The sequence below is a fragment of the Ptychodera flava genome, chromosome 13, assembly GCF_041260155.1.
Source record: "Ptychodera flava strain L36383 chromosome 13, AS_Pfla_20210202, whole genome shotgun sequence".
In the NCBI taxonomy this organism is placed as follows: Eukaryota; Metazoa; Hemichordata; class Enteropneusta; family Ptychoderidae; genus Ptychodera; species Ptychodera flava.
Window position 1 is genome coordinate 15,392,977 of NC_091940.1, and position 12,516 is coordinate 15,405,492.

The 12,516-nt window shown below is 37.7% G+C and overlaps 1 protein-coding gene across 1 annotated transcript; it reads right to left on the reverse strand.

The window, feature by feature from the left end:
- Positions 1-2,039: 2,039 nt before the first annotated feature.
- Positions 2,040-5,944, reverse strand: LOC139147557 (acyl-coenzyme A diphosphatase NUDT19-like). The gene is made up of 3 exons (XM_070718683.1): positions 5,025-5,944; positions 3,719-3,926; positions 2,040-2,637 (listed from the first exon to the last, which is right to left on the reverse strand). The coding sequence occupies exons 1-3, from the start codon at positions 5,709-5,711 to the stop codon at positions 2,381-2,383; spliced, it is 1,152 nt and encodes a 383-aa protein (XP_070574784.1). The 5' UTR covers positions 5,712-5,944; the 3' UTR covers positions 2,040-2,380.
- Between the last annotated feature and the right edge of the window lie 6,572 nt (positions 5,945-12,516).

Here is a 12,516-nt window from a genome sequence, read left to right on the forward strand (position 1 = left end):
GAACTGTTACATATTGGCAGACCTGCTCAAACTAAGAGGGACTGTGTTCAAGCACCTCTGCTATGCATTTTGCTAAAGTTGACCTCCAGTACCCTTACGTTCCAGACCTTACTTTTGTCATTCTTGTTTTCTGGTTTAAATATTTCTTGAATGGACCAATTCAAACCAAATATGAGCACACTGTCCTTGGTGGTACTTTTTGTACTTTTCCGTGGAGGGGCCATTTTATGAGTGCGGCACCTGTTTATTATTCAGCCTGTTAAAACATGTAGGAATGGTACAAATCAGCACATGTACATTTCCACAAACCAACATTGGTTTGAAATAAAATTTCAAATGCATAAAATTCCCAGTTGTTGGGACTTTAATCATCGATGTTAAGGCAGATACACACAGTGCATGTTTCTGTGCCATTATTGCTATGTTTACAAGCAGAGTAACATATATAAACACCTCTGAAGGCGGGGCAGAAGATTTCAATGGGGTGGGGGGGACTTGAAAAATTTACAACATGCCGGGGGGGGGGGGGGGGGGAGGAGAGATATGGAAAAAATTGACGTTTCAAGGAGGGGGGGGGGACCTGAATTTTTGAAAATCAAATTCCTTTTCAAATACCTTCTAGCACTTTCATTTCCTGCCATTTTCATTTTTGGCGCACCCTTTTGATGCAAGTATTAGGGTATATTAAATGCAAAACTCTCCTCTATAATGACTAAAAGTTTCAACTTAACCTTTCAATAACAATTTGGGAGATAACTTTTTGATATCATTTTCCCATTAACAATACATTGGGTATAGGTCAGTGTCACACGTTCGTGTCGCAGTATGTAAGCTTACATTTTTATTTTTGAGGACTTTCACAGAATACAAACTATTTAGAATAGTGCATACAAACTACTTAGAATATTGCATAGTGTAATCAATAACAACTGGAAGCTTCAGGTAAAACAACCTTTGAATAACAATTTACGAACTGATAACCTATGCGTTATTTGTGGTTTCCTCATAGCCTACTGACTGGTATAGTGAATCAACCTTTGCTTTGGAATTCCAAAATCAAATTGCTTGCAAACACATGCACTTGTAACTACCTTAGTCTAATCAATTACATTTATATCAATAATCAAGTATACGTAAATACAAGGATTTAGCAAGTTTTGTATTTTAAAAAAATTATTCATAGTTTCCTCATAGACTACAATGTATAGTGGATCAACATTTCGGTAAAATTCAAAAATCAAATTTCTTGCACACACACGGACTTGTAACCCACCCTAGTCTAATCACGTACATTAATATCAATAATAAACCCTCTTCTAATCAAGTAGAATTATTCAGGGTCCATATATGTGCAAATATTGCAGGTTTTTAATTGGGAAAAAAATATTCAAAGTTTTGTCATAGACTCCCATGTATTGTGGATCAACATTTTCAGTGAAATTCCAAAGTCAAATTTCTTGTACACATGTGCACTTGTAAACACCCCATACTAATCAAGTGCATTTATATCAGTTATCAAACATCTATGGATGAAAAGATATTGCTAGTTTTATATTGGAAAATGCACGTTCATAGTTTTCTCATAGACTACCATGTATAGTGAATCAACATTATTGATGAAATTTAAAATTAAAATTTTTCGTACACACATGCACTTTTTACCTTCCACTTCGAGCAAAGTACATTTACATGAATTATCACACACATATGAATGTAGCTTGTTTTTATGGAAAAATGTTAGTTTGCCCAACAGACTCCCGTGTATTATGATTTGATATTTTTGGACGAAGCACTATATTGGCCACATTTTGTCTTCCTTTGCGAGGGGGGGGGGGGGGGGGGGAGAGACTTCAAAATTATAGCAAGTCAGAAGGAGGGACTTGAACACATTGCAGGTTTGTTAGGGCGTATTTGAAAAAAAAATCTGAGAACTTTTTTTGGAATTTTGTAGTTTGAATGAAGTTTGCAGACATCAAATGTACAGATTGCAACTGGGCTGCAATACAATCCAGTTAAGTAAAGCTGCATGAACTCTGTAATTATTTCACAAGAAAACATTATCATTTAATCAACGCAACTTCAAAAGAGCAACATACAGTTCTCAAAGAAACATTCACAATCACAAAACCAAAGTAACTACTGATATAATAAAAATACCCACTGTCATAAATTCTTTTCATCTAGTAACATTTCAACACTATGTTGCATAGCATCTAAAAGAATTGCGTTTTGATCCTACATGTTGTATTTTTCAAGGTTTAGATTGTATGAGGATTACAGGAGAGTTGCTATCTCTGGCACTGTTACCTACTGAAACTGAAATTTTGTGCACAGGCTTGCTGATTGTACACCCCATTCTGACCAAAGCAATAGATGGAGGTTAACACAAGATTCTGAAACTTGGTCTTGAATTCTCTAACTTTGATTTTCTTTCAATGTCATCCGGTGCCAAAGTCACAGGTGTAATTTGTCCGTGGGGCAAGTCAATATTGCAGAAGAATTGAATTTTAAAGATGCCATTTATTTCAGCTCTGTGAAGGCAAGTTGAGGAGCGTCTGCTGTCGAGCATAGTCTGGTCAATACTCTCAACATCCTTATCTCCAACGAAATCTGGCTTCTCAGGATACAGGCTATCTCCTGTGAATGAAAGAGTGAATGAATGAAAGATTACACTGTCATTTCAAGCATGTTTTTTTATCTTAGTGTTTTTGCTGACAATTTGGATGTGTTTGCCATGGATTTGGAATATAGGTAGATGGTGTGTAAAGCCTGGTACTGTATCTGTTGTCCTGTAATTCAGTTGTATTGATATTTGATCCAGGGGAACCGAGTAAAATGACTGGGGGAAACTGGTATTTTTACTTGGATACCGACCTTGACAAAAACACTTTATCTTCAGCATTTGATGCTTAATCATCAAGCATTTTATATACCTGCATTGTTTTCAATGAATAGTTGGATTGATAACATGCTCATTCTGTCCCATGATTTGTCAGAAAAAGTCACATGATGGCAAAAGTCTATTGCCCTCTGGTATGATAACAGATATCACTGAGGATACTATTTCAAAGCGTAAACTATCGACCACACTCTGCTCATGGTCACCAGCTGGATACCAGTCCATGATCTATTCCCCAGGGAAATACGGCAAGAACAATATGAATGACCAGCCTCTGAGAAAATGAGTGATATTTTGCATTCCAATAGCACAGGTACTTGATGAGCCACCAAGGATGCCATTTGGTATGCCAAGGACATTTTTTTGCTTCTCTTTTATGAAGAAACTGGCACAACTAAGGCCAGTTGCAAAGCATATATCAAAGCACATTGAAAATTCAATAAAGTCTCAATTGGCTCCTAACCCACAGTAACAGTAGCACAAAACAGCATGAGCATAGAGTGTTATAAACACCTTGGTCTCCTTTTCACTTCTCCTTGTACATCCCAATAGATTTACGGTCTAAGGAAGTGGCAATGAATTCTGCTAACACACAGCCACCCTGGGTTACAAACTATTAACAAGCCCTCAGGAAATAGGGTAGGTCAGTCGGAAACTTTTTATTTTTTATTTTTATTTCAGTGTGGCCATATGTAAATTTTCATTGTCTGCACAATAGACAGTACATTGTGGATTCAGAAGTGGCTAACTCTACACTTCTACATTCTGGACTTCTATTAATAATTGTTCAGGAAGCTAACATATAGTATATCATCTCACCTGGAAGGACTGATATAACTCCATCTTTTGCATTAATTCTCACTGGCAACCACAGATCCAGACCTTTGTCTCCCCTAGCAACACTGTAACCATAGAGCTCATCCAAACTCTTGAAGTTGCGAATCCTGGAGACTTCATACACCTGTGGTGGGGCAAGAATGATCTTCTCTGACATGTGAGCTGCTAAAGCTTCTGAAGGTGTCAACCACTGTGGGAGAAGTCAGAAAGTTTTGGAATTTCAAGACTGCGGAAACTGATGATCAAAAAAAAAGGATATTGCTAATGTTATATACTTTTGTGGACAAGAATAGGTGACCATTGTTGACAAGAATAGGAGACCGTTGTTGTAGACTAACATTAATGTTTTCAACATGTCGTGCTTTAAAGCTCTAATATATCAGGTTGTTGAGGTTTTTACTGAGTCAGGCTGTGCCAATTGTGCACTTGGAGTTACACCATGGAGTAAGTGCATGGTCAACTTTGCATTCACTCTGCTTAAAATCATTAGAAAACAAAGCTGAAGGTGATTTTATAAGGTTTGGTCTCCAATCAAATAAATTCCATGATTGGCCTGTGTGTGCCAAAGGCACACTTAGGCCAGTGTCATTAGGTGTGTCCAAAACTGTGTTTGTCAGAGTGTCTGTCTGCCCATCCATCCTTCCGTATGTCTGCAGACATAAATTTCAGCTTGAAAGTCAATAGGTTAGCATGCAAGTGTAGTGACATGTATGGCATCCCATTGCACACCAAACAACTCATAAATAGGTTAGTTTGACCTTTGAACGGTTAATCGTGTCACCCCATTGTTTGCATGCAGCCATCTTTGAACACAAGATGAATGTACCTGCACTTTGACATAAATGGGACGGCAAAATTGCCCAGCTCCTCCAGCAGATAGTTACATCATGTTGACCTTTGCTTCAATAATTTCAATAATTCAAATAATCAGAACAAATATTTAACTTTGCTGAAAAACTGAAGTAATGACAAATAGTTAAGAAATGAAGAAATAATGTTCAATCAACAAAGCAATGTTATTGGAATCCTTTGGTCAGCTGTATGTATGGAAGGAAAATATGTATGATCAAACATCTGAGACAATTGATTAAATTATTGATATCACTAAAACAAAACATGTAATCAGAAAATGACACTATAATAAATTCATAACAGAATCTAATGTTGGTCATATCTTGGTTATTCCTGATAAAAATGTGTAGACAAACATCCTAATCAATTAATTTAAACACTGAATCAGGGTAAGACTACAATGTATTTATTGTTTTTGGCTGGCCAATGGACTCACTTTCAAATTGACAACTTCTTGATCATCCACAGCAGCCGATGGGATGTCATCCACACAGCAAACATAAAACACAGTGTCGTACCGCCTTGGCTTAAAGTCAGAGGGTGTCAGCCAATCCGACCATTCCGTCAGAGCCAAGATGTTCGGCACACAGTTCAGCAGCCGACACAACTCGATAAATTCCAAAGCGTTGTCATGGACACGCCGCCGCCAATCCTCGAGTTCGCGCTTGCAAATTTTCGATAAAATTTTGTCCGTGGTTGAGGTTGACAACTTCAGAATATCCTTGTCACCTGTATCGGCTACTGCTGAAGGGTCGGTGACTAGAAGAATACCACTTTCTTCAAAAGTTTCACGTATTGCACATATACGGAATGCAACCTCATTCGGAATTTCTGAAGCCCCCGTCGTCTTCGAGAAAATCGGCGGTCTGGGCCCTCTGATGTTCGTGAATCTGGTCAGTGTCCTGTTACTTTTCGCAAAAAGTTCAGCCCACTGGCTGGCAAAGTCCGCTTCAGTCTCGATAACACCGCCGGGGAAGACGTAGTTGTCCGGCATGAACTTGCTTCGCTGGTGTCGTTGGAGCATGAGAAGCTGGTAGTCACAGGATCCTAGCTGAGGTTTGCGCATTCTTGCAGCCAGTACCAGGGTTGCCGCTTCGCGCCAGTGTTTCAAAAGAGTCGCCATTGACTCGACAAAATCATTAAATGCTGGAGGTTATGAACAGGAATATCATTCTGTCATGTTGTTTCGATGTGAAAGCGACGTGCTGACAAGGGCTTACATCAGCAGCATGGTTCACTGAATTGCATATTCAACACGGCACCGTGAAACCGTTCCATATCAACCTTTCACAGCCACTGCCTCTATCAGGTGACATTGGTGACCTTACGTAAGGAAGAGATTACGATGCGAAAGTTAGACTCAGTTTCAGATTCGGTTTCGGATTTGGTTTCGGCTTCGAGTGACTGAAGAAAGTTTTATATTTTCAGCTGATTTCTCAGAAAGTAGATTAGTGAAATCATTTAAGAAGTTCTACGGTAGATACGGAGATGTTGTATCAAAATATGACCTGTCTGTTTCTCAAATGATGAGTGACAGCATACCAAATTTTGACTCACAAAAGTAATTTGGTGAATTCACCAAATAACAATGAATTTGTCACTTTGGGTCAATCTTGACGGGTGCGGCTAGCTGGCAGGGTACGCTTACCCATTCCGGACACCTGGTACCACCACTATTTCGTGGTTCAAGATGGCCCCATTGCCTTTGTCATCATCTATATGTTCCTTGGACCTGGTAAATTTCACAGTTTACCTTGAATGATAACGATTATTGGACCTGATTTGATGTTTATTTTTACATACTGATGAATGCGAAGATAAATTCTTGTCTTCATTGTTTTTACTGGATTGCCTGTCTGCATATGTACTATGTTTTTACGATACGATAACTTTATTGCCATTATGTACATGGTGCATTAGGATATTGACTTGCCGTTGTCACATAATTTAAACAATACCGTTGAATATCAAATATAACTCAAAACACTTAAAAAAATATACGGACAAAATATCTCATGGTTACAAGTGGTCCAAAATAAAATACAGTGCAATAAAATAAAAAATATGTCTCAGCATACATTGTGTGCTTTATATTCACCATTAAAATGGTTAAAAAATAGCTTTTTCAAACCAATTAGAGGGCAGTATACAAATCGCAAGAGGACATAAGTTTTGTAAGTTTGTAAAACTTTTAGGTTTTTTTCTGTTGGAGAAACAGGTTTTTAGAAATACAATTTGACATAAGCTGCAAAATATGCAGGCACTCCTGATTTCAGGGTTTATGGTATCAGAGAAACTCTGAGGTAACAGTGTGTCAAGCTCTGAGAACTTTTCAAGTTGCTGCAGGTTTGTAACATTTTGACCCGCCAAATTGCATCTGTGACGAAGTTCATTTACGTGCACTTGAAGTCGAATGTGTAATGTATAGAAATAATAGAAAACTTCAAAGCACTTTAATTTGAAATTGAAAAGAAGCCTTGAGCAAGAATTCTGACATTTACAAAAATATTTATACCTTGATTTTGTTTATATGTCACGATGCTTGTCACGTGGTGTAATGCTAATATGTTGCATTATTATACACCTGCGTCTGTAACTTAAGGAGTTTCGTCGTACAGTAAGTTTCATTATACACCTACTGCCGTAACCTATGGGAGTTTGACCTTCCAATAACTTTCCGTATTTTGTATAGTACGCGGAGTCCCGAATATACGGGAGGCGCGCGACGCGCTGGGACGTTCTATTTTTAGGTGTAATATGCAAATTTCCAGGGGTTTGTAGCAATTTTCAAAGTTTATTTCAACAATCGCGCGCCTTCCACTCATATCGTGCGTGCCGCATCCCTCAAAATTTACCATAGAATTAGTTTATGCGGACGATTAATGGAGGGAGGTGTATAACAATAGGTTATTCACAAAATACGGCCCTGTATGGACGAGGGCTCAGTGAGTGACGTATTGCGAGTCCAATACGTCACTCACTAAGCCCTCGTCCATACAGGGCCGTATTTTGTGAATAACCCTATAGTATCAGATGACGCGGAGTCCAACAAATTTGACGCGGAGTACAATAACTTATAGGCCTAGTAGGTGTTATTGGACGGCGAGTCCCAAAACCCGGACCGAGACGAGTCGAGACGAGACCATAATGACCCCTCAGGCCAGGCGTTGTAAATACATCATAATACAATACTACAGAAAGCTTGCAGTTTGTTGAGAGTGTCAAAGATCGATGCACAAAGCAAGAGATAGCACAATCAACGATTGGAACAACTGAAAAAAAATTGTGGTGGTTTTTCAACTTGAGTTCAAGGCGAGCTCGAAACATGCGAACTGCGATGCGACGTCGGCATTTTGGCCTAAGCGATAAGCGCCAGATTCAGATTCTACTATAATATCTACTGTGAATTCAAAATAGGTAACCTTGTATTAGAAACATACATACAGGAGATTTAAGTAATCATTTTTTAGAAATTAGATTCACCATTTATAAACACATTATAGGAAAGTAAACTGAGAGCTCATATGTTTAATTTTATTACAGTGGCTCTGCACCATTTTTAGCTCACGTGTGTAAACACGTGGGCTATTGTCATAGCGATGTCTGTCTGTCTGTGTGTGTGTGTGTGTGTGTGTGTGTTAGTGTGTGTGTGTGTGTCTGTCTGTCTGTCTGTTTACACGATAACTCAAAAACACCTGAACGGATTCAAGTCAGATTTCGTAGACAGGTACCATATGCTACTTGCAAGAACTGATTAGATTTTGGTTAGTGTGGCTTGCATATTAATGAAGTTATGCAATATCGTTTTTTTCCGTACAATGGTTTCCCTATGGAGACGGTAATGACAGTGTAGACATATATCAAGAAATACTGCACAAAATTTCATGAAACTTTTCACAGATGACAATCTCAGAACAATATGATGATGCTGTGAGTGTCATGTCAATTATCTTCTCATTTGCATATTTAATGAACTTTTGTTATTAATGAGATAACTCTGAAATTCCTGCACCAAACTTGATGATACTTGCAACAAATATTGAACTGATATATATCTAATTATACTTAGAAGCATTAGGCAGCGTAAAGTTAGTAAATAGCTCATTTGCATATTTTATGAAGGTTTGTAATTAGTCATATAACTCCGATATAACTTCACCAAATGTGATGAAATCTGCTGCAGATACTGATCCGACTGATATCTAACTGTAGTGTAAAGCATTTAGTAGTGTGATTTTAATTAATGGTTGATTTGCATATTTAATGAACCTTGTAATTAGGTATATAACTCTGAAATTACAGCACCCAAGTCAGTGAAATTGGGTACAGATATTGTTTTGATAAATATCTAATTGTACTGAGAAGCATTTGGCAGTGTCAAGTTGACAAATAGGTCATTTGCATATTTTATGAAGTTTTGTAATTAGTGATATAACTCCAAAATAACTTCACCAAATGTGATGAAATCTGCTGCAGATACTGATCTGACAGATATCTAATTGTGTTGTAAAGCATTTAGTTGTGTGAAGTTAATTAAGGGTTCATTTGCATATTTATTTAATGAACTTTGTAATTAGTGATATTACTCCAAATTACAGGTTAAATTTGATGAAATTTGCTAGAGATGTTGATCTGATAAATATCCAATTGTACTGAGAAGCATTGAGCAGTGTCAAGTTAATAATTAGCTCATTTGCATATTTCATGAAGTCTTATAATTAGTCATATAACTCCGAAATAACTGCATCAAATGTGATGAAAACTGCTGCACATACTGATACGACAGATATCTAACAGTATTGTAAAGCATTTAGTAGTGTAAAGTTAATTAAGGGTTTATTTGCATATTTAATAAACTTTGTAATCAGGTATCGGCACCAAAATTTTGTGAAACGTGCTACAGATATTGATTTGATAAACATTTAATTGTGCTATGAATCATTGAACAGTGTCAAGTTAATTTAGGGTTTATTTGCATATTTAATGAACTTTGTAATTAGTGACATTACTCTAAAATTACAGCATTAAATTAAATAAAACGTGCTACAAATGTTGATCTGATGGATATCTAATTGTCCCATAAAGCATTGAGTAGTGTCAAGTTAATGAACAGCTCATTTGCATATTAAATAAAGTTTAGTAATTAGTGATTTAACTCTGAGAGTACTGTGCGAAGTTGAAAAAACCTGCTACATATAGTGATAACATATATCTCATTGTTCTGTGAAGCGCACTACTATTAACGAACCTGTTGTAAAACACGTGAGCATATTCAGTTCATATCTGGTTCTACATTACCTATACTACAGTACGTGTATGTTATGTGTGTGGAATCTGAGGCAGCCTCAGATTAAGATTCAGATTCGGAGAGCTATGTAACCACTGACTAGAATGTACGAAAATGAACAAGCATAAGTCGATGGTAGGAGTGGGATATCACTTCTTTGACTAACTAAGACAGAAGTGGAACAAAGTCCTTTTTTCCCCGTGGCATTGATACAGATGCTGCCTATGTGCAAAAAAACGTAACTTTTCTATCAGTAAGATAGGAGGTCTTTTGGTCTCGTCTCGACTCGTCTCGGTCCGGGTTTTGGGACTCGCCGTTATGGGCGGCTATTTGACTTTTGACCTCAAACACCTTCACATCAACACGGAATAAAGAAGAGAAAATTTCACATTTTTTACAAAATATACACTTCTTAGCATTCACTACTTCCCAAATCAAATTGTGGTCTGTCCAAAACCTGTGAATTTGAGTGAAATTATGCTGCTGACGTACAATTTCTACCGTGTGCACTGCGCAGCGCGGGTTGAAATTTCGTTCCCAACCACAGTCGCTCGAGAGCTATTCAGCGCTGGGACTATTCGCCCCATAGACGAGTGTAGAAAAGCTACACTAGTCTATGGGGCGTATAGTCCCAGCGCTGAATAGCTCTCGAGCGACTGTGTTCCCAACCCAGTCTGCTCGCGATCGCTCAGTACAGTGCGCGACGAGCATCCATAAGACGCCTTAATTTCGACTTTTTTCTTGTAAAGTTGGACTAAAAAGGTGTACAATAATAAGGTTATTCCCAAAATACCGGGATTTATGTCCTCGTACATCATACGCTTCGGGATTGTCGCGTCTCGGACAATATCTCCGCTGCACGATGTACTCGGACATAAATCCCGGTATTTTAGGAATAACCTTATATTACTTTGTGGTCTTGATTGATCTTGTTCTACATCATAAATTTCAGTTTGAATGTACCATACTAAAGTATTGGTAAATATGTTGTGTAATAAAGATTGAATTGAATGCATTTCTATGTATTCTTTGTAATACTGTACGTTGTGCGAAAACATTATGTCATGAAATACATGCTACATGTGCAGTCAGGTAATCTAATTAAAATATTTTCTCGTGTATCAGTAGTAATCATATCCTCAGAAAAAATTGTAAGATAAGCTGGAAATATTAAACTATTCTCAGTGAGTCGAATCCGAAACCTTATCAAACTTCAGCATCTTAAAGAGATTTACTTCTCCCCTCGAAAGAGGGCGCCTTCTGGACTGGCACTGGGCATTGGTAACCCACCCACCTCACAGGGCTACACGACGTTATTATTCATATCAACAGTGAGAACATTAATAAATTTATGATAATCTATGGAAGACCGGTCACGACATGCGACATGCGAGTTTTTAAAACTGCGATCTGCGGCTAGGGTTAGGGTTAGGGTTAGGGTAGGGGTTAGGGTTAGGGTTAGGGTTAGGTTTTCTCTGGTAAAAAGCCTTACTTCGCTCTCAACCCTGGAGGTTAGGCCAAGGGAGGGAAAAATTGTAACGGCATAACTTAGGGTTAGTTAGCGTTAGGGGTTAGGGTTAGGGTAGGGTTTGGGTTAGGTCGCAGATCACAGTTTAGGCCTAAAGATGAAGGTCGTATGTCGCAGGTCGTGACAGGTCTTCCCTACATGTCGGAGTCCTAACGTGGCCGCTATTTCTCCCAGGGTGTATCCATTGTAGAAGTATGCAGAAATAAGCTCGTCTCTACCTCTGTAATTCATCGTTAGGAGGAGAACGAAATGACATGTATGCAATCGCCAAATTAGTTTTGCAACTCGCATGTCGCAGTTTAAGAACTCCCAGGTCGCAGTTAAAAAAAACCCGCATGTCGCATGTCGTGACCGGTCTTTCATAATAATCAATACTTTTGAAAACATTTAATATATCTGTCATTATTGTATACTTTAAAATAGTGTCAATGGCACTTTCCTCACATTTGGTTACATGTTGCAAGCCAGAATAAGTGTATGCACGATATCTATGAGCTTCTATGAGCCTAAGCTTGTGATATTCATGGTCAATTTGAACAAATTTTGATGCATCGCCCATTGAATTATGAAATGATTGGCAACTGTTGCAACCATTATCACACACTTACGCAATACCGTGTGACCCAGTACATCATAATTAGTGATACAATCTGCCATACCAAAGTAAAGGTGTCCTCTTATATTATTGTTTTGTTTTTTTTTTTATTAGTTTTTTTATTGAGTTACAGTAATGCTTTTACAAAGTTATGTTTGATTAAGTCTGGAAATATCTGGAAAGTTATACAATCAAAACAATTAAATAAATACCATACATTGTTAATTGTTTGCATTGAATGTTTGGTCCTAAGTAACAAGTTTTAGGTATCCAGCCCATTTCTTTATGTGAAAGTCAAATTTGTTCTTTCTGTTTGCAATATTATACTCGATTTTTTGTATTGACTGTACATATTGTTTATAAGCTATAAATTCTATCTTAACCTTTTTACAACGACTAATGTATATAAACCTTTTACCAAGAAGAATAAGAAAGTTTACAAGACATGAGAGACTTGGATCTCCAAGAACAATTTGCCAACCTTTTAGTTTACTCTGCAACCCTAGTTTACAACCCCA

What these genes read in the sequence shown, in the direction of transcription:
- LOC139147557 (XM_070718683.1), bottom strand. Translation starts at nt 5,711, where the DNA reads ATGGCGACTCTTTTGAAACACTGGCGCGAAGCGGCAACCCTGGTACTG. An exon ending in AAGAAGTTGTCAATTTGAAA is followed by an intron (nt 3,927 to 5,024) that starts GTGAGTCCATTG and finishes CTTCTCCCACAG; the next exon opens with TGGTTGACACCTTCAGAAGC. An exon ending in AGTTATATCAGTCCTTCCAG is followed by an intron (nt 2,638 to 3,718) that starts GTGAGATGATAT and finishes TTTCATTCACAG; the next exon opens with GAGATAGCCTGTATCCTGAG.